Source organism: Quercus lobata, chromosome 2 (genome assembly GCF_001633185.2).
Source record: "Quercus lobata isolate SW786 chromosome 2, ValleyOak3.0 Primary Assembly, whole genome shotgun sequence".
Taxonomy (NCBI): domain Eukaryota; kingdom Viridiplantae; phylum Streptophyta; class Magnoliopsida; order Fagales; family Fagaceae; genus Quercus; species Quercus lobata.
In genome coordinates, this window is record NC_044905.1 from 16,242,855 (window position 1) to 16,267,027 (window position 24,173).

Consider the following 24,173-nt stretch of genomic DNA (forward strand, 5'->3'; position numbering starts at 1 on the left):
CTCTCTCTCTAAAAAACAACATTTCCTCTGTCTCTCTTGCTCTTGCTCTCGCTCTCGCTCTTTGTGTTTGTGTTTTGTTCTTCGTTCACACACCAAAAAAAGAAACATTACTAATTATATAACCTGGGTTGTTTATCGAAATGGGTGCTTGCTTCTCTTCAGTGAAGTCTCAGCCATCTCAGCCATCTGCTAAGGTGATCTCCACCAACGGTATTCTTCGCGAGTATCCTGTCCCTATAAACGTCTCTCAACTTCTTGAATCCGAGGATTGCTTGTGTTCCTCGTACTTCGTTTGCAATTCCGACCGTTTGTATTACGAAGATTACATTCCTGTCTTGGATTTGAATGTCGAACTTGAGGCCAACCAGATCTACTTTGTTCTTCCTGTGTCTAAGCTTCAACAACGTTTGACTGCATCTGATATGGCCGCTTTGGCTGTTAAAGCCAGCGTGGCTATACAAAACGCGTCGACCAAGGACGGTTTTCGCCGCAAAAAGGCTCGCATATCTCCGGTCCTTTTGGTTAATCGATCGGCTTCTTCTGAAAATTATAGCAAGATTAATGATGGATTTGAGTATAATAGTAACATGAATAAGCCCTTTGTTGTTGATGCTAAGACTGTGGGTGTAGCTGGTGCTGGTAAATTATCTCGAGCTGGGTCAGTCAGAAAGTTGCAGAGATTTACTTCTAAAAGGGCTAAGTTGGCTGTTCGATCGTTTAGACTCAGATTGAGCACAATTCATGAAGGCACAGATGTCTAGAATTTTTTTTTTTTTTAGACTGTCCTGTATGTAACATACTCTCCCTGAAAACAGAACCAGAGGTCGGATTGAGAGTGTGATTTTTGTAATTGTGTTTTTTTTTTTTGGAGAAGTTGTAATTGTGTTTAAGGTTTGATTATTCATCTCGGAGATATTTAGAGTTTAAATATGTCTCCTCAATGTAATTATTGAATTATTCAAATCTGGGTTTTCCTTTTGCAAATTTTCTTAACTTCTCAGCTCTTCTTTTTCTCTCTCTTTTTTATTATCATTATTACTCGCTGTACAATTAATACTTTTAACAATTTTTTCCCTTTCATTATTAATTTTGAAGAAAATAAGTTGTCTTTTAGTTTTTTAGATATGGTACAGTACGTGGTATCCCGGTATTGATTGAGAAATGAGAACACAAGCGAGCGCGTGTGGAAGCGCAGACTTTTACAGATTGTGCCAAATGTGAATCAAATCTCAAACACTCCAAATTCCTGGAAATCGGAAAAGCATACAGATTTAGACTGAAAGGAAGGCTATTCCACACGTATTGCTCTTCTAGAAAAACCGAGACAATGCATTATAACAAATATCACAAACAGATTGTGCCAAATGTGAATCAAATCTCAAACACTCCAAATTCCTGGAAATCGGAAAAGCATACAGATTTAGACTGAAAGGAAAGCTATTCCACACGTATTGCTCTTCTAGAAAAACCGAGACAATGCATTATAAAAAATATCACAACATCTTTTACTATAATTGAATTGAAGTGATAAGTTTTTACTAATTATCATTTTATAATTGAATTGAAGTGATAAGTTTTTACTCATTATATTGGTCAATTATTGATATTTTGTACTTATCATAAATAGGTCCAGTTAATAAGTGCATTTTATTTATTTTAAAGAATTTTATTGTTAATTGACTATTTTAAGAAAAAATTTGATACCATTTTTATGAAAAATATAAAAAAGTTGTCAAAAAAATTACTCTTTTTTTATTTTTCCATACGTTTTTTCTTTTTCAATTATTAATAATTTGTTATGTGGTATGCATCAACAATTGTGAAATTTTTTTGTTACGACTATAGACTTTTTCTTAAAACCGATCAAATTTGGCATTCCTTCTCATTTGGCAATTGGCTCGTCTCCTTTCCTGTATTGAGGCATACAATTAATTCATGTGTTCTACAATCAAAGTCAAGAGTTGTTAAAAAAATTAGTCTCTTTTTTATTTTTCTATACGTTTTTTCTTTTTCAATTATTAATAATTTATAACGTGATATGCGTCAACAATTGTGAAATTTTTTTGTTACAACTATAAACTTTTTCATAAAACCGATCAAATTTGGCATTCCTTCTCATTTGACAATTGGCTCGTCTCCTTTCCTGAATTGGGGCATATAGTTCATGTGTTCTGCAATCAAAGTCAGAGTTGCAAATTGCAATTCCTTTGTTGACCATTTCCTCCTATCATTGGAGATATTATCTATTTAGTCCAACAAAAATATAATAGTTTAACAAATATAGTTAATAGCTAAATATTATTTTTGACTAATTGAATCAGACTCCTAAAAGGTTAAGAGTTGCAAATCCCTTCGCTGACTCTATTCCCCTGTCATTGGAGCAATTATCTTAGGCCAATCAAAAAAATAATAATTTAGCAAAGGTATCTCACAATTATGTGACTAATTAAATCAAGACTTAGCCTAAAAGGCTTGTTATTTTAATCTTGTTTAATGTTTTCTTATCAGTTTATATTCTCCTTAACGAGAAATGACCAAATGCATCTGTTCCAATATGTAACGGGTGTCCTGTGACCTCTTTATTATAAGGTTTACTAGATATTGCCTCCACTAGACAAGTTTTGACTTCCTTTTTCAAAGTGAGATTGACATTTATTTAGTTATAGCTAGTTGTAATTTAATTAGTCGCTGCGTTGTGGTGGTTTGCTTGAACCGTCATTTTTACATGTCCGAGTATATAATATTGGAATGGGAGTGTGATAAAGTGAGCGTTTGGTTTCAGCTGAAACCAACGTTCACGTTTTCATTTCACGTTTTCGTCCTTTTTTTTTTTTTTTTTTTTTCTGCACATGAACAGTGAATTTACTGTATACAGACAAAAATTGTTATTCATGAACTGTAGCAGTACTGTTTACATACTGTAGCAGCACTGTTCACACATTAAAAATATTAAAAATAGATTCCACGGTACTATTCACACATTTAAAAATTATTTTATTATAGTATTTTCAGTTTTCAGTTTTCTACACATGTATCCTACGGATGCTTCAAATTGTCATACTAGATTACACGTGGTTTGATGTTGTGCGTACGATTTACTTAGTCAAGCATGTCAAATTGTCACCATGGAAAGGGCCACACACGAAGATGATAACTGTACAGTCTCGTACAGCTATGTGAAAGAGATAAGCATTTAAGATCCACGTGATTCCACCTATAGGCTATAGCCAAAAACAAAATCCAAGTCATTCCTTACTTGGGAAAAGAAGCTTTTCTGCTCTCTTAGAAATCAACGCTTTCACATGAACATGAAACATGTATATTTTCAAGAGTACGGACATACATTAACAAATAATTTGAAGGGTACGGACATACATCCACAAATTCATTCAGATTATTATTAGTAGTAAATTTAAATTATAATCAATAATAATTTACTATTTATTATTTGTTGTGATAGTTTTATGAGCATAAAACTTCTCATCCAAAATTATAGTAAATGAGAGTGTATATATATATAGAGAGAGAGATAAAATTTAGTTACAAAATTAATTGTAGCATAAGATTACAATCTTATTCAATATTTTTTTATTTAAAGTACTGACGACTCTACATGCAAGTTAGAGTGGTCACAGGACCACATGACTTGTAAAAAATTGCATATATACACTTGCCAAGACAAAATTATATGTTAAACTAACCTATTATGACCACCCTAATAAAAACGTTGAACACCCTAACTTGAGAATTACAAAAAGTTGGGTTCAACAAAAATAAGAATAATGTTACATTCATAACATTTTCATAATAATTTTACAACAAATCCAATGTGGTAAGCTGTTACTGATTCTAATTTGGGCTCCATACTGATATTATTTTTTTACCCACTAATAGTAGCTTTTTTTATTGTAAAAATATAATGGACGTAGCATTACTCCAAAATTAATTCTGCCCCCAAACATAATCCTTAATCCCTTTTATAATTTTTTTTTTTTTTAAACCTTAAATAACAACAATAAATATTAGCCCAAATAACAACAAACATAAACCAAACAAAAACAAGATAAGACCAAACAACAACAAGTGATCTAATTATTCAACAAAAAGCCTACTATAGAACAAAAAGATTAAAATCGCTAAACATTCAAATTTGTAGCTCGTTCAACCTATTCAATAAAAATAATCTTTAATTTCATTTTTCCCTAAAAAATGGTATCAAGAAAAATATTTTGGTTGTCAGTTTTCCTTGATGGTGACGACAGTTATATTATTTTTGACTTTGCAATCACAACAATTTTACTTTCCTTAATGACTCAACTTACAATTGTAGCAGTAAGGGTATTGGGCCTAGGAGCTCATTATCTATGTATATATTGGACCTGATGCCCAAGCCGAGGACAAGGGGTCGTCCAAGTATGAGTAAACATTGTCAAGAGAGCCCATGTTAGTAAATAAAGAAGTTAGTTTTGATCATAATAGCCCAAGAGGTAGGGCCAACGATGAATGCCTCCTTGGCTAACTAAAGCTGAGGTTCGTAGAGGTGGTCTGCCGTCCAGGGGAATGTTCCGGGAAGTTCTGTTGGTATGGATAAGCATTGCAGAAACAAAAGACAAAAGAGAGTCCTAAAATATCTAAGAAGAAAACTGCTACCATTGCATTAAATGCTCTGCAACTAACTCCCTAACTGCATTAATGTGGAGGTGATATTTGAACAGTAATTTTCAGCCTTACAGCTATTATATAAAGATTTTAGGAAGTTATTGATGGGACAAGTATCAAACACCAACTATCTGGTCTACACATGGAAGGTAAAGATGAAAGGAAAGAAAGTATAAAAGGAGGAGGAAGCAATGAGACAAAGGGGGGGGGGGAAATATGAGAGAGAAACATTGTAGCAATCAAGAAACAAACTTGTAATCAAATTTAAGAGAAATATACAAGAACTGATCTCCTCGGACCGTACCGAAGACGATTTTGTTTAGTTAAAATCAATCTATTTTTCTGTTCTTGTCATTTGAATTCACTTTATTTGTCATCCAACTCATTTTAGTCCCGTTTTCCAACCCACTCTTTACAAATTCATTATTTTGGGCTTTTTGAGCCTGAGTCTATCCATCATTTGGGCTTGGGATCCAAACCTAGTCCTTACAGTAGCAAATATTCAAGTTATCGCTTTATTATAATTTGTATAATTTAATTTTTTTAGTAACTACCCTCAAAAAAATTCCTAGAGCCGCCACTAATTAGAGGTAAATTTTGACAAATCCATCATTAGATTACATCTTTTTCTTATATCCTCCTTACTTACAAAATTTTTAAAAAATTAAAGATCAATAGCTATGGTATCAATAAATTGTTTAAATTGCAAGTTTTTGTAGTTTAAAATTATATATAAAGTATAAGCTTATAAATCATATAGTAAATAATATCTAATTGACACAAAATTTAACATTTATATTAAAAGAGTAAAAAATATGCAATTCAATTGTTAGATTTTCAAAATATGCAGTAATGTTTATTTTATTGAATAGGGTTGTAGTCTTAGGTTACAACTAATTTTGTAACTTAAATTTGCCTTTTATATACATATATAATAAAAGGTAAGCTAGGAAGTTGATTTATTGACTTCTAAAAAAGATGACTATGATAAGAAATAAAAGAATAAGAAATTAAATTTAAAAAAAAAAATGTACCCCAATCAGGAATAAGAGATATAAGAATATTTAAAATTAAATTTATTAACATTTGTTATGTGTGTGCTCAAAGGCTATTTCATAATGTGTGTTTTTATTTTAATCAAAGTTCTTCGTCTTCCTTTAGACAACTTCAACGTTTACGCATTTGTATATTCAACGTTTAAGTCCCAAAAGTAATTACCAATTAGATATAAAAAGTTTCTACAAATTTACTTCCAGTATAATGACTAATGAGTCTGATAAGAATAGAAACTACACTTGATCTTAGCCAAATTAAAGGCCGAGAAAGGTATCATAACGCAGAGTTTCTCACAGAGAACATTGGCCACTCACAAGCGGCACTTCTCGCAAAAAATGCTCCCATCACAACAGTCTTTTGCAAAATTTAATAAATACTATTTTAAAAAAATTGATGATCCAATGTTTTTTAATTGCCTTTCTAATTGTTTTCCAGTAACATTTGGCATTAACTTTTTTTTTATTCTAAAAAAAAAAAATTAAAACTTGTTTTAAAAGTATGAAATTTAATAATATATAAAGCGTTGGTACAAATTCTTATGCGATACATTTAGTGTCTCTAATTAAATTCAAACGCATGATTGCATTGATTAATGAAAAAAAAAAAAAAAAAAAAGCAATTTTAACTTTTTTTTTTTATATAAGACAACTAAAAATCTATAGCTATATATTTGAATTTAATTTAATAATCGTTAGCATATTAAAGCATTCACATCAGTCCATATATAATAATAAAAATATGTAAAACTTACACAGTTTTGCCAAAAAATGAACCACATCAAATTGTGTATAATTGTGTAAATTTACAAGTTTGCTACATCAGTCTATTTATAATTGTAAATTTACACTAAAACTATTCATTTTGTATTTAATTCTTTATTCTTTTTTATGTATCTCAATGATAAAAAAAAAAAAGAGTAGATAATGGTTGTTATGTATGAAGAAATAAAAAATAATTTTAAAAATTAAGAAAATTTGAAATTTTAATAAAATATAGTGTAAAATAGATAATCTGATGTAAAGTGTTTTGAAAAGTAAATATGTAAAAAATAAAAAATAAAAGTTTTTATACTAAAATATATAGGAATTGTTACACAGACTAGTGTGAATATTGAAAGTAATTGTATCTAAATTTTACCTTTTAATAATTGATCTCATTTCTAGATGAAAAGGCTTTCCCATTATTTTGATTTTGAAAATTGAAATACATTGATTCAAAGTCTAGAATATTTCATCCGATTGGAATTCTTATATTATATGGGCCTGTAGACCCAAAGAACCGTGCTGGACTTTGGTTTGACATGAGCCAAACCAATTTTTCTTATGGTCTGAACATTTGGGATCTGAAATAAGTCAAATAACTATCACCCTATTGGGTGGTCCTTGTTTTGACAAAACCATGAATTTTTCAACCCAACTACTACATGGTTGTCCACCAAATCTAGGCCCGAAATCAGTATTGGGATTGGGGAGGCCTGGACTAATTAACTGTACCATAAAATAATTTTGGTAGTCAAATTCAGTCGCCACTGCACCATAATTGAAATTTTATGTGTTTGGTGACTAGTATAAATGGAAAAGTTTAGCAGCACATAATTTTTCATAACTTCTTATTACAACTGTGACATGACAGAGTGTGATTAGTAAAGAAAAAATAGTGGATTTATGTGTAAGCGATAGTTAACTACTCATAATCTGTCATGTCAAAATTGTGGCAAAAAAAATTGTGAAATAATTTGTGATCCTAAAACTACTCGGAATAAATGGGCCTAATTCGACGTAGTGTCCAAGGATTTGGATCTAGTGCAAATAAATGCAATTACCACTTGGACGTGAGATGAATAAGTTAACACAATAAAAAAAAAAAAAAAGTAAAAATATAAAAGATTAATTTTATTTTAGACAAAATTTAGTTATAAAATTAGTTGTAAATTAAAGTTACAACCTTACTCAATAAAATAAAAATTATTATATATTTTGAAAATCTAACCATTGAATTGCATGTTTTTTACGCTCTTAATACACATGTCAAATTTTGTGTCAATTGAATATTATTTACTATATAATCTATAAACTTATATTTTATGCATAATTTTAAAATACAAAAACTTGCAATTTAAACAATTTATTGATGACATAGTTATTGATCTTTAATTTTCTTGAAATTTTGCAAATATGGAGGATATAAGAAGAAGATGTAATCCAAGATTTGTCAAAATTCATCTTCAATAAAAAGATATTGAGTAAGGTTGTAACTAAAGGCTATAACTAATTTTGTAGCTAAACTTTATCCTTTTATTTTTACTATGTTAACTTTTAAATCTCACAAAGTAGTAATAATTGTATGGTGCAATAACCAGGTGGGATCCAAATCCAGTATCCAAATTAATTAGTTCCATATGTTTCTTATTGGTGTCAACATCATTTGAGTAAAGTCTAGTTCGCAAACAATGAATCCAAATACTTTTCATAGGGAAGATAATGATAATATCACTAAAACATAATAATCTTATTGAACAAAAAAAAAACAATAGTCTTTAACTCTGTCTCATTTCTTAAGAGAATATATTGTCATTCACATAATGATGGTAAGTCATGATAATGATAACACTGGCATTTTCAAAACATCAAAGGATTGTATTGAAATTTGAAACAACTGTTAATTCAAGAACAAAATTAGAATTTAACTTGTAATTTGGGAGCTAAAATTGTATTTTGAGCAATAACTTATGAACAAAAATTTTGTCAAACCCGGTTTAAAATAATTTTCTCCATGTATAATAATTCATGTGTATTTTAATCACATAACTTTTGTTAAATCATTTAAACAAGTTATATGACCGTTAAATATGTTATATGACTAAAATCACAAATCCGATCATCACATAATGAATTTAAGGAATTTTCAAATAAATGAGTTTAGAAAAAATTTTATCCATGACCTTTTATCATATATGAAAAACCCAAAACTTCTTTTTTACCAACCATAAAGATTTGAAACAAATCTTTTGTTCCACTCTAGGTTATGCACTTTATACTCCACCAATCACAACCAATCATGCATTCTTTCTTTCTTTCATTACAAAATATTCAGTGAGTGAAATGAAAAAAAATAAAAATCAAATACATTAAAAACTATGAATATCCCTTGATGAGAACAATGAGTTTTATAGGTTAAAAAATAAGTGACTTTCCGAGAACAAATTGCAAATTGACTCGATTTATTTTAGCACCTGAGAAAGTTTTCCATGATTTGCATTATTCGGATTGAATTTGATAGTAAATAAGAGTAAGAATCCAGTTAACGAATGCCCTTAAGTCATTTGTTAATGAACCATTTTAAGAATGTTTTGATAAAACTTTTATGAGAAATAAAAAAAAAATATCAAAAAATCAATTTTTTTTTTCCTTTCCTATAAAAAGTTTATACAAGTATTTCCTAAATGAATACCCTTAGAGTATTCGCAGCAAGCTCAACAAAGAGCTTGCTTAGCCAAAGTTTTCCAAATTTCCTTTAAAACACCCATGCATCAGCCTCAACAAAACTTAATGCCAAAGTAGTTTTTGAACAATGGCTAGATACATGGGGAGTTTTTGAGTCTGATGCAATAAGCTGTAAATAAGTAGATTAATTAAAGTAACAAAAGTGGAGTTTTTAGGAGTCAAAATAGCTGTAATAAAAAAAATAAAATAAAAAAACTTATTGAAGCAGATGCTAATGTTTATATGTTTCAAGGTGTTCATAGTAGTCAGACGTAAAGTTTCAATCAATCTATATCTTTGGGGCTTTCAATCTTTTACATCTTTTAGCCATATACATTGGACGCCCACAGTACACATAACCCCACAGGTTTGCCACTAACTCGAACTTAATACGTGATATGTTTGTGAAGACTCCCACTTTCACAGCAGTAACTATTCTTGTTCCCTCATCATTGGCTGTATCAAAAAAGTACGTGTATCACTCTCAACATTACTATAATACCTAATTAAACGTTTTTCTGTGCGTGTGAGAGACGTTGTCATGACACCTTGCTCTCTTGTAGGCCATCCCATATTCGCTATCCACGTGCAACCACTCGCAATTGTCAATTTTGGTTTTATTGATTAATCCTTTCTTTACAAGACAAACAACAAAACAACCAGTCTTATTATGCTTTGCCCTGTTAAACATAGTGATCAAACCATGTTTGATTTAGACATAATAGTTATGTAATTCATAATGGGGAACGTGTTTTCTCAAATGTGATCGATCCATGAGAAATTAATACCGTCCATTAGTATCAGTTTTGGTGGGTTTATGTCCTTTCTAGTCTCCTATTGTCCAATCATCTTTAATTTTTAACAGCTCTTATTTTGTCAATTCAACTTAAACCAAATTTGTGGTCTTTGTTTGTTAAAAATAAAAATAAAAAATATTTGTGGTCTTTCATTAACCATGTCATTCTCATTTACAAGAGTATTTTCGGTGTTTTTCACATTTTAATAAAGCTTTTAACGATGGATCCTTCTTGACTGTGCATTATTTAACATAAACCAGAAAAGCTTAAGACCAATCACCTATAATTGTCATAACCGCAAGGTGATTGCATCAAAACCTCTTTTTCTATGAATCAACCTGTGAGCATATGTTTCTTAGGCCTATCTATTTGCAGCATTAAAACTATGAAGTATGAACTAAAGATACATGACAAGAATTTTCTTGGATCAGTGTTATCAACTTTGAGAAGCTTGTGATTTCTGCATATTTCAGTTTCAGTAATGTAAATGGTCAACTAGTTCTATTTGTCAAGATTGATTAGAATTTTAGTAGGAGACACAGAGAAGTGAATAAGTTAGGATCAATTTGCCTAGAATGCAGTTGCATTCATTGTTAACAGTATTAAAATTGTATGGGAAAAGCTGAAGGAGTTTGTTGAGTTGAATTCCATGATGTCAGTTCTTCCAATTTCAAAAAGTTAAGAAATGCTGATGTGGGTTGATGAAGACATTAAGCAATAATAGCATTTACTCAATAATACTGTGAATAAGATATAGGAGTGACTTGTCATAATTCAAGGAAAATGCCTATTTATTCAAAGAATTCTAATGATGCACAAAAATCGTCAATGAGCTAATAGTCCACGAGCATTCTAATGGGGTGCTTGAGAAACAAGAAAACCAAGAAACTAACAAAAAGCACCAATAGGGTGCCGGCTAAAGACCCTCCGAAAGTTAAATAAATAAAAGAATAATCACCATGAACTTAATAGTATGAGAGTTAGAGATTTTCTGCGAACCTTAGAGAGAAGGAGGTCTGGTGCTTATATGGTGGTGTAGGGCCTAATCAGGATCCCTTATATGAAGGGTTTTTCCTTATGGGGAAGATCTTGGAGTTAAGGTTCCACAATCTTAGGGTTCTTACCATATAAAGAAGATATGAACGTGTAGTAGGGTCTTTGGGCATGGGGTGCAAGTTATTTTCCAAGTAGAGACTCATGAGTGAAGAACAAGCGAAGATTGGTGGGACCTACCATCTTCAACCATCAGCTTGGTCATTTGTTCGTCGGTATGAATATCCATACATCGGCATGGTCACCCCATCTGCTGCCATATGAGTGAACATTATGCAAGGGTTCGGCAAATGTAGTCCTTCATCAGACAGTCTTTAAGCATAAGCCAACCGTTGGTTTGACTAGGTGATGCCCGGTAGGATCGTTTAGGAGGCGGACAGTTGCTACCTGAAGAACCGTGAGCGATGTTCGTTTGTCCCGAAGGATGAGGAAGGTTTTACTGGACGAAAATGCCCTTATCAAATTCAATCAATACATTCCACACAATTTTGTGTATTTCAATTTCACTCACTTAAATTCCCTGTGTCCTATTAAAGTTTGAGTTGCAATACCATGCCCTCGAGTTATGTAGTATTATTAGGTTAACTCAAATACTATTTGTCACAACATAGGAAAGTTTTAGTGATATCTTCACCGTAATACCAAAGGATTAGTCACAAATAGAGTCCATCATAATCTCTTATATAACTCACATCGTACTCAATTAATTAGTAAATGTTACATGCATTTGTATGAAGGTTTTGATGGTAAAAAATTTTGTGAGAGAATCTACTGAGTTCTATATAGGGCATGTATTAAGTTAATATGAGTTATATAAATGATCATGAGAAGCTTTAAGTGTAACTAATACTTTTTAGGAGTAGCATATATGTGGCTAATATATATTTGACTCAAATTGTGACATGACCCAAACATAGTGTAACTTATGTTTTCAATTTATGCTAACCTTTCATTAGATGGGGGTAGAGGCGGCTCAACTCACTACAATAAAGTTGCCTATGGTGGTGTTTGTTTTAGTGGCATTCATAAAAAATGCCACTTTAGGTACCCTATAGTGGCGTTTTTTAGAAAATAAATGTTTTATTAGTAGATAGAATGTCTTTTCTATTTGTCTTACAATGTAAAAATTTTAATTTAAGGACCAAAAATTTAATAAGTAAAAAAAAAAAAAAATTAGATAGTGTACAATCTTTTTAAATGTTCAACATTTTATTAATATATTTTACTATGTTTGACATAGTTTAAGAAAGTAAAAATTTTCAATTTTCCAAAAATTTTACTCTTCATTTCTATCTTTATCAAAATTAAAAATAGAATCAATAGTTTTCAAAAAAAATTTATTACTGAAATGAATATGTTTGAAACTAAATTGAGGTATTCAATGAAAATGACACCATTTAGAATTTACAAGTTTTTAGAATTTTTTATTTTATATTTAAATGCTCTATGCATATGAAAATTTTCATATAAATATGGTCATATTGTGCATGAAAGGCATTTAACAAGCCAATAACAAGGTTAATATTTCATGATTTTTGCATGATCATAGTGGTATTAGTACAAAGAAACCATCGAGGCAAAAGTTGTTTTTAAAAAAATCAAATTGATGGTTTTGTAAAGAAGTATTTAGCGAGTACCACCATTAGGATATGGGAAGAAACTAATAATTTTTCATGAAATGCTTCACTTTAAATTGTTCCATTAGGCTACAAAATGTGTTGGGCCTACATTAGAAGTTATGCATTCCATATTCCCTCAAATTCTTTATTTACCTTATACATCTCACGGGCAATCCAATGAGACCTGCTAGAAGGCGTCACTGGTTGTCACTACAACAAACAAGACCTATAGTGACGAAATTTTTCATCATGAAATGTCCTTATTTCGTCGCTTAAGACATGGTGACGAAACACTATTCATTGCGTAATCTCGGTCACCAAATGTCCTGGTGATAAAAATTTTCATCACTAACACACCTAATTTTTTTTAATGAAAAAAACAATTGGCAACGGAATTTTTTCGTAACCTAATCTTTTCTTCACTAAACATTATATTTAGAGACGAAATAAATTTTTCAACAATGATTTTTAATTTATATTTTTTTTTCCATATTTGATGACAATATTTTGTCACTGATTTTTTACAAAAAAAAATTTTAATTTCAATAGATTAGACGATAAATTATTTCATCACAATTTCTGCTTATATTCAATTATTCATAGTTCAACATATTAGTGACAAAAATTTTCATCACCATTTTTTTAAATTTATTAATGTTCTTTACATTAACTTGCCACTACATTACATTAACCTATTCATTTCCAACAATGGGCGTAGTTAGGATTTTTCACTTGGGGGGCCGAATCATGAATTTATAGGTTAGTCATAACTCATAACTAATAACCATATTTTATTATTGAAATATAACTATAACTATGATGATAATGTGAGGAAAAAAAATATAAATACGAAGAAAACAAATTGGTGATATGAGAGAAAGATCAAATTTTGTGAAAAAAAAAATTATGATTGTGGTGATAATGATAAGAGAAATAAATAAATAAAATTGAAGATCAAGAATTTTTTTTTTTTTTTTAAAAAAAACACAAATTCGAGCAACGCACATTGCATTTTACAATTGTAAACAATTTGTATTCTTAGAAACAAATAAAAAGAAAGGCACTTGGAAGCTAGGGATTTATTTGGTTTTGGTAAAAGTGTGTGTTTTGTTTGGGTGTACACTTGAGAAACTAACTAAATATTGGAATTTTAAATAGCTAAATTTGGTTATTGCGAGATTTTAAAAAGAAAAAACATAAAAACTAACACTAACATTTGTGACATTTTCTAAGAAAAGTCATAAGTATTCATTATTAAAAAACAAAGCAAAACAACAGTAAAAAATGAGCATGAACTATGAAGATGATGAACATCCATAGCTAATTGGAACTCTAAAACCAAGGACTATTTTCTACCTAATAGTTTAGAAAACTTCATTTTTTTTGGCATGTAATGCAAGTAGGTGGACTGCTTGGTTATCTTCTCTTTTAGTATGATATGATTTAAACTAAGTTAAGTGTAATCTTGCCTTTGTAAAAAATTTTGGGGGGGGCAATCATTACATTTTGTAGGGGCCCAATTTATTTTTATACAATACTACAAGAGGGTTTCAAAAAAAAATTTTGGGGGGGGGGGGGGGGGCCTCTACCCCTGTTTCCAACCACATCCATAAACAAATCTTCCATTCATTTCCAATCACATCCATAAACAAAATCATCCATACAATCTAAAAAGTAAATAAATAACCATTATAATCTAAAACCATTGAAGTAAGTTGTTCACAAAGCAATTATAACAATATATAGATGAAAGATGTCTTCCATACATTACAAAAATGAAATTGAGTTCAAGTAGCGCCACAAGTAGAAAGAAAGATACACCAATATTGTCGAGTAAAAACATTAATTATGTTAGTAATACAAGAAACACTTTTAGCAATGCGTTAAAAGTATTATGTCACCATTGCATTTAAATCACCACAACTGAAAAAAGCTAAATTGTATAAAGCAAAGATATATTTTCAAGTATTATGTAATAAAACTTACGTTTAACTCTCTAACAGTGAATCCTATTAGTGTGCCTAAGTTTGTACATGTTATATTGAACTTGAAGGGGTGTTTGTGTAGCTCACCTATGGCCCCTAGAGACCAAAGTCTCATTCCAACCCCCCCCCCCCTCTAAAAAAAAGCTAACTTTGCATTATTTAATATTATGAATTGCTTCAATAAGCTTACAAGTTTCATATGTATTTGATAAGTGTTATAGAAAGTTTCATTAATATATGTTACACATCATAATAATAAAACTTTCTTATCAAAATAACCATCAATAGTTTCAAAGATTTCAATCATGCTCCAACAATTTGATGCACTAAAGGCAGCCAAAAAATAAATAAATTAAAGCTTAGGAAGCTTTAGACTCTAGCACCATCATGCTAATTAGTTTGAGAAAACTGAAGCATAAACAAGAAATGTGAAACTTACATTCTTCACATGTCTCTCTAAAAAAGATCAAGTGTTATATCTGTTATTTGTTCATCTTAGAGCACTAGCATTGGGATGTAAAAACCTCCCAGTTGTCAAGCACAACTTGTTTATATTATTTCATGTTGTAATTTATATTATTTTAATAAGTTGTATGGATTTTTTTTTTTTTAAAAAAAAAACCTAGATTTTGGGTGAGTTGTAAAATGAGATGATAAAATAGATAATTTAGGTTTTTAGGGTATAAAATAGAAATTCTTTTGCATCCCCAGATTCTAGTACTTTACATTCCTCAATAACTTTTTATTTGATTAATATTTTAAAATTTTACTTTTGAATCACAAGTTCTTATTCTCCTTAACATGTATGACAAATCTTATATTAATCGGATATTATTTTTTATTATTCGATCCATAAACTCATATTTTGTGTATAATTTTAAAATACAAACATATATATTATAGATGAAATAGCTATTGATCTATAAATATATTAAAATTTCATAAATACAAATGGTGTAAGTGAAAAAATATAATCTAACATGGAGTTTTTAAAATACAAACCTAATATAAAAATATAAAAAAATGAATAGTGCAATATTTTCAAAAGTAACCACACACAAATACCTAATAAGATTTGTAACGACTCGATTTGTAACGACCCAAAATGATATTGGGTTCGCACGTAAACAGGCTCAAACAATATAATTTGTAGAGCGTGGGTATTAAGAACTAGATTAACTTTCGTAGAATGAAAAGATTTACCCTCACGTATATTGAAGGCTCAGAGCTGGCACCACCTTCGGTTTATTTCTTGTAATAGATATATTTCTTTTGCTTTTCAGGTTTTTCTTCTTTAGTATTTGCTTTTCTTTTTTTTCTTTTTCTATGTTCCGATCCCCTCCTTGCATGTTCTTATTTCAGTTTATATACCATCCTCTGTGTTCCATCCTCACCACACACGTGTAGGTTGGGTTCAGGAGATTTCTTTCTGTCTCATCTAGCGCCTCCTGGAACCTCCTATGGGCAGCTGTAAGGCTGCTTCATTACTGTTCAGGTATCACCTCCACATTAATGCGGCCAGAGAGTTGGTTGAAAGGCAATTAATGCGGAGGCAGCTGTAGTTATAGATATTTGTTTGTCTTTTCTTTCTTACCCTTGGTCTGTTATCCCATCTTCAGTGGTGACATAATTCCGAGGTCTGATTGTAACAAGACCGCGTCCTGATCGTCCTCGGACGCATACTGTCGAGGAGTATGGTGTCCTCGGACGAATACAAAACTCTACTTTCATGCTATTGACTACCTCCCCCTCGGTAGTTACCCTTACGACCAGACTTGGACCTCCTCGGACGGATTTGCATCCTCAGATGGGCCACAGGCCCAACGATCCTGACCTTAATGGGCCTATTGATTGACTGGCCCCCACAAGATTAAAGAGAAAATTTACATCTTAGAATAATTTATGCCTTTTAGACAACGCAGATTACATTTATTTAGGTATTCTTTCAAGTTTCAATTAAAAATGTCTTCCATAATGAGAATCGGCCTCCGTCCAGTACACACACATACATATATATATATATATATATATAAATAATATGTGAAAAAATAAAAAATCAGTCTATGAAAACATGTCATCCGTTCAAATTGCTAACAAAAAAGAAATGTTATACAAAGTCGCCCTTGTACCATGGGGGGAATAATAATATTAACATATATTTCCTCCGTCCTCCACTAATAATAGGACATAAGCACCTGCATTTTCTCTTAATCATATGGCTTTATAAACTATAAAAGGTGATCAAAGAAAAAAAAAAGGATAATCTGTAATGGAATAAAAGACACATAATGGAAAATACAAAAGCTATTCCATTATTATTTGCAAATACAAAAGAAGGTGGGGCATTATTTTATTTCTATAATATTATAAAGTACCTCTTCCAGTGAGTTTATGCTGTCTGTCTCCTCTATGGACTAAGGTCACTTTCCTAATACATAATACTACATACTCTCGAGTTGGTTATATTCCATACCAAAAACTATAGGATACACATTTTGATACGCATTTTGACATACATTTTGTCACAATGCTAGATTGTTAATTAGGAATATTAGGAAAGTGGTCTTCAAATTGTGGCAAAGTATATGTCTCTAGAAACGTAATCCAATTATCATCCGTTGAGATATCCAAGTAAGTTGAGACAATGTATGTGTCGGACTCTAGAATATATACTTTGTGTGTTGGAAAAATACGCATCACTAGAAAAACTGAAGGCTCTGGAGTATATGCATGCTTTGTGTGTTTTTGAAAGGGTGGGTGATATTGAAACAAATATCAATTTGACTTGCAATATACTCCCAATCTCCCATGACCCCATGAATGTGTACATTGTCGTGCCCTCATATCACGCACGCCACTTATCGTAGGGCATGAAACGATTGCGACCCATTATTAAAAATCAAAGGGGAAGGCTTTGCTTTTGTATAAAGAAAAGAGGGATGTGGGAGATATCGATCCTAACATTTTGTTTTCTTCCTGGAATGAGTCGACAAAAAGGTGGAGATGGCTTTTCCTACAGAGAGCACAGAGCTCGGTCCAATTGGACAACCATATGGAAATATATGCATATATACAATAAATAAATAAAATAAACACAAGCACAAGCTTTTGCAGCGGTGGTGGAAATAGTGCTATATAGGGAAGCATGAATGATTGAATCATAAGGTGGAAAAAAGCAGCAAAGCGTGCAAAAACCTAGTTCTCTTAATCACTAGTGTGGGCGGTGGGCCAATAGCTTTTGACATGAATGAAATAAAGGATGGATGGGTCAGCTATGAAGTTTTTATTTATTTATTTATTTATTAAATAACAAGATAATTTGAGAGATAATGGAAAACTGAGGCCTTGTATGGCGTTTTCCACTGTTCCCTTTCCTAATTTCACCCATACAAATTTAATCATGTTTTACTTTTGTTGGTCCTAGATAAGGACTGCTTTGGTGAGGGTGGTAATCACATTAGAAAGAAAGTTTGTAGTGAGATTAGAATGGCCTAGATGTATCTCCCTTAAAGGCCAAAACCCTTCACGAAATTAAACTATATAACCAATATATGTGAAATAAACCATCATTTCGTGGATACAATTTAGTACATGATGGTGTGATTATTCCCATTTCCCAGTACACTTACAATTCCAACTTAAGCATACCATGGTGAATGGAAGTATAAAGACTAATTAAGTTCTCATTTTGTGTTGGCTTATAATTCTGTGCAAATTTGTTTGTAAGTTATTTCAATAATTTTGTGAGTTATTTGTAATCGGGTAGAGGTTTAGAGCTGAAGTTGATGCTGCTGAGAAGAACATTTCTCTCCTACGAAATTCATCTTTCTCCTGCGAAATGGACACATGGTTTCAGTTTGAAATTCAGTTGAGGACAATCTCGTGAGACCTTCATGGGACTTCTACTCCTACGAAATGGTAGAACCTGAGAAATTCAGTTAAGACTTCCTATGTTGTACCAACTCTATCCTACCATATATATTCATCGTTTTCCACGAAAAGATATCCTGTATGAGAGTGAGAGAACCATTCTCATTTGTGAGAGCCAAACACATACCCATAACTGATAGCCATATCCTATGACGGAGATTAGGTCCTTCACACCCATCATCACCTAAGTGTTGTGACTTGTGAGTGTTGCTTGGAGCCTTGGGAATCATTGAAGCAATCTTATAATTAAATCCAAGGAGACTTGGTAACTTACAGTTGGCAACTCAACTTGCAAACCTGGTAATTAAGGTCTGTTTGAATATCACTTATTGCTAAAAATTAAAAACTTATTGCTGAAAACACTGTAACAAAATAATTTTTGAATATGTAAATAGTACCGTATGACCTAGTTTTAAAGTAAAATTTGTGTTTTTCCATACTTGTGGGTCCTATATGAGAGTGAGAGAACCATATTCATTTGTGAGAGGCAAATACATACCCATAACTGATAGCCATATCCTATGAGGGAGATTAGGTCCTTCACACCCATCATCACCTAAGTGTTGTGACTTGTGTGTTGTTTGGAGCCTTGGGAATCATTGAAGCAATCTTATAATTAAATCCAAGGAGACTTGGTTGCTTACAGTTGGCAACTCAACTTGCAAATCCAGTAGTTAGGGTTTGTTTGGATACCGTCTATTGCTGAAAACTGAAAATTTATTACTGAAAACATTATAGGAAAATAATTTTTAAATATGTGAATAGTATCGTGAGACCCAATTTTAAAGCAAAATTTGCGTTTTTCCATATTTACGGGTCCTGTGAACAGTGCACGAGACCCAGGAAAAAAACACCAAATGTAGACGTGGGTTGTTTTCAGTTTAATCCAAACTCAGCTTTAATTAAATTGAAAAAAGGTTTTGGTGAAGCCAATTGCTAGTAGAAGCCCAAAAGGCTTGAGTACATAAATAGTACTTAGCTTGGAGGGTTTTGTGTGTATCTTGTTTTGCAATTATTCATTCTAGTAGATTGTTTTGGTTGCGGTGCCACGAAGAGATTTTTTTTTACCTAGATTTTAGGTTTTCTTCTTTGATAACACATTATGTGTTATCGGTAATATTGTGTCCTTTACTCTCTGGGGGTTGCTCATAGTTTATGCTTTACTTGTTTATTCATGCCTAATTTCATGTCCATGCATTCTTTAATCAGTTAATCACTTAAATTCCATGTTAATTGTTAGATTCCTTAAAAAGGGATTATGCCGCCCATAATTAAAAATTTGATAATCTAAAGAACCATTTTTTCATTTCTTTAATACCTGGCGAATTGGGCGGTCTTTCTCGATTGGTAAAGCTTGATCTTAGCAAGATTCTTTGTCCGGATGATTGATCGAGTTGAAAGGATTAATGTATAAATACATACATACATATATATATATATATAAGGTGTTTCTTTTTTCTCACAATTTTTTTAAAGTTTTTTATTTTTAATAATTTATTTTTGAGTTACATATTTTAAATAAATTTTTTATTTTGAAAACACCAAAAAGCTTCTTCTTCTTCTTCTTTTTTTTTTTTTTTTTTTTTTTTTTTTTTTTTTTTTTTTTTTTTTTTTCCAATAGTAAAACAATTTTTTTATAACACTTTTAAGAACACAAACCAATCGAGTTAGAGACTGGAGCACATTTAGGTATAAACTTATTTTTAATGGGTTATATTATTTAAAAAGATCAACTCTATAAAAATACAATTGTAGCTTTAAAAAAAGACTTAATCTAGTAAACTGCAAAATATGCCTAACCAAACAAGCATACATACATAGGTCTTAGTTCCCTCTAAAAAGAATATTCTCTCCACTATGTTGTTTATCATAGTTAATCACTCGCCTTTGTTGTATTTGCTTTCTCTCCTATCGCACCTCTGATCATGATTAGCTTTTCTAACCATTTGTTTAAGTCTGTCTATAATTAAGAATACTTTGTATCAAGTGTTTACGTACAACCATCAACAGAATTACTTCTTCAGTCATTACGAGGCCTTCAAATATGTTTGTACTTTACGCAAACAAGAAATTATAAAAAAAATTAAAAAGAGATTACACAATTATTGTACATTGACAAACCAAAAACCAAAATGGATAAGACATGATGGATGCTATGAACAATAATTTAACCCCTATCATGGTCTTGTTTACTATTGTAATATTATGAGAATTTCAAATATTTTTGTTCTTTTATTGTGTTAATTTGTTGAGTCTCCATTAAAAATATTATCGAATTAAATAATAGAAATGAAAAAAATTTATGGAGTCTCCATCAGATTGATTAGAAATTTAGAAATTTAGTTTAACCTAAGACCCCTTAACCACCCTACTAGGCTACTACTACTGCTCTTTTTTTGTTTTTTTGGGTAGATTACTAATTTACTACTACCTATCCGTTAGAGTAAAAGTTCTCAAAATATTGAGGCCAAAACTTTACTCTAAAACTCGGTTAGCCTTTCACTCATTGTATGGTGAATAATTTTAGTATCATACACTTTTATATTTGGTGCAAAACATCTTATTAATGGATATTTTTAGAGAAAATTTTAATAAACTATTCTAAGAAAATTTTAATATAACTCTCGTAAGAAATATAAAAATATTGTTAAAATAATTTTTTTCTTATAAAAATTTTTTAAAAATAATTCATAAACAAATACTTTTAAATATCTATTAACTTTATATATATATATATATATATAAATTCATAATTTTTTTCTACTACTTACTTATGATATGTCACATAAAACATTTACGAAAAATTAGATGGTATTAGAATTATTATATATATATATATATATAAAAAAAAAATTATATCAAAGGATAAACATTTGGTGTTAGAATCCTGGGGTGGCAGACTGCGGGACAGACAGGACTAATTGGGTCTAATCATTGCCTCGGGCATGCTTCCTGCTCATACTCATGCATGCCATCCCATCCACTTTATTGAACCTTTGTTTCTTTTGTGTTTCTCTTTTGCTTTTCGCTTGGTAAAACTTCCAATCCAGTTTCGCGTTATTGTGCTCTTTTTCACCTTTCTTTTTCTCTATTTTTAATTGTTAATGGCATCGTTTCCAACTGCTAAGATATATTGGAAAAAAAATTAATTTGGCGGAAAAGAGGTCAATTAGTTAAAAGTTGTTAACACTTACACACTCAGTCTTCCACCCCTAAAAGATATGGCGTTTGTCCCAATACAACCTAAAGTCAATGCTGTAAGCCTGTAATATGGTCGGCATATATGGTGGACAGTTTTGAACACATCAGTTTGCATTCATATTGACTACACATTAGCTTTATTTTGATCCTTATTATGACCTATAACTATAAGCTAATGGTGCTTCTTTTCTTGCCTTGATTTTTGGAAAAATATTAAAGCAAAGGTTAGTGTTAACGGAATAGTTAAAAATAAAACTTTATGGTCGACATCAGTTTTGAACACACATTAGTTTGCATTCATATTGACTACACATTAGCTTTATTTTGATCCTTATTATGACCTATAACTATAAGCTAATGGTGCTTCTTTTCTTGCCTTGATTTTTGGAAAAATATTAAAGTAAAGACTAGTGTTAACGGACACATAAGATGATAGTTAAAAAAAAAAAAACTTTATGTTTGCTTTATGTTAGATTTTTTATTAGCTTTATAAAATATGGAGTTAACTTTTTAAATTTTACTTATTAGTAGTATATTCAGTCTTTTCATCAATTTATATTAATTTTTTATTAACTAGATTTTACAAAAACTCGTCCTTAACGAATACTTTACTATGCCCATTAATATTTCTCTAAAGTTATAATCCTTTTATTACAAGAGAAAAGTATACTTCCTAACGTTTCTAATACAAAAATTTAGGGTTTAAATATTAATTCAACCTCAATTGTTTATATATTAAAAAATATATATAAATGTCCATATTATCTTTTTTTATCAATAACTATGTATTAATTTGTATGACCTAGATGGTAGCATTTTTAATATCTTTAGGCTTAAATTTGTTTCACACAAAGTGTTTTACATAGTTTTACACCCTCTAAAAAAATGCTACTCTTAACCCTTTAACTCGATAATATTATATTGATAATTATTCTCTCACACTTGTTAATGTACACTTCGCACACGTTGTTTATAATTTCACATATTTTTTTATATTGATATCCATTTTTAAAACTTGAAATTGATGATCTGTAAGAGATAATTACAATAATGAGTGTACGAGAATCAATGATGCAAAACTTGAAAGGTAAGTAATATGTGCTAGCTAATTTGACACTGGTAATTTAGGAGAAAGAATCCGAAAGATGATACCAGTGTTGCAAAGCTTTCAGCATCAGGCATGCCACTCACCCAAGTACTTCCAAGATTGAGGCCCCCGCACGCCCTCGTGGGCATAATTATTGCCCACGATTCCTCGCCCCCACTCTCTCATTCATTCCCCAATGTCTTTCCGTCACTTTGCTCCTCTTTTTTGCTTATTTATTGGCTTTTTAGCTCTCACCACTCTCCTTATACTCTCTCATACCCTTCATTCCTTCTTCACCTACTTATAGCTCCACCTGGTTTACATATCTCCCACCTTCCATACTCTCTCTCTCTCCTCCTCTTATACCTAGCTAGCTACCTTGTAAAACATATATACAAACATGAGGATGATAGACTTGGGAAGCCAAAGAGGCCCTTTACATATTATGGACACAGCAACCTCTGTAGACTGTGGCAGAGAAGTAAGGTTCAGAAGATCCTTTCGATCCATAGTCGAGTGCATGGTCCCATGCTGTGGGTTCCAACCCTCCGACTCACTCTCCAGCGACACCGAATCAACTCACGGTGGCTCCTCCTCTACAGTAACCGGAACTTTCTTCGGTTACAGAAAAGGCAGAGTCAGCTTCTGTCTCCAAGATGACACTCGAAGCTCCCCACTCCTCCTTCTCGAGTTTGCTGTCCCCACAGCTTACCTCGCTCGAGAGATGCAATACGGGTTGCTCAGAATCGCTCTCGAGTGTACCAGACAAAAGGAAATGAACATGGGCTCCAAATCCAGTACTGGTTGCTCGATCTTCAACGTGCCTGTTTGGTCCATGTACTGCAACGGAAGGAAAGTTGGGTTCGCCATAAGGCGTCAGATGACAGAGAGTGATTTGGCTGTGTTGAAGCAGATGCAGACAGTGTCTGTAGGAGCTGGTGTGTTGCCTGTTGCTCCAAAGTCTGAGGATGGTGACCTTATGTACCTTAGAGCTAGCTTTGACCGAGTCAGCTCGACTGACTCCGAGGCCTTTCACATGATTAACCCAGTTGGGAGTTCTGGTCAAGAGCTCAGCATATTTCTTTTCAGATCATGATAGGAGCCACAACCCCAGCACCAAATTGTTGTTGCTATTTGGACCAGTATTTATACTGTAGTTGTAGTACTAGTGAATTTCAATGTATTATGTGGTTTCCGATCTTCATGTCTTAATTAGGAAAATTTATTCTTACTGCTTGTATGTATTATAAATGATGAAAATATCTAAGTTCGGATGTGCAACGAAAAACTATAGTCTTATACTC

The 24,173-nt window shown here is 31.5% G+C and overlaps 2 protein-coding genes across 2 annotated transcripts; both read left to right on the forward strand.

Moving 5' to 3' along the window:
• Positions 1-984, forward strand: LOC115977815. Its single transcript, XM_031099842.1, has one exon. The coding sequence runs from the start codon at positions 141-143 to the stop codon at positions 759-761; it is 621 nt and encodes a 206-aa protein (XP_030955702.1). The 5' UTR covers positions 1-140; the 3' UTR covers positions 762-984.
• A 22,101-nt stretch (positions 985-23,085) lies between these two features.
• Positions 23,086-24,173, forward strand: LOC115977744 (protein MIZU-KUSSEI 1-like). Its single transcript, XM_031099763.1, has one exon. It carries the CDS (start codon positions 23,270-23,272, stop codon positions 23,963-23,965), a length of 696 nt encoding a protein of 231 aa, XP_030955623.1. The 5' UTR covers positions 23,086-23,269; the 3' UTR covers positions 23,966-24,173.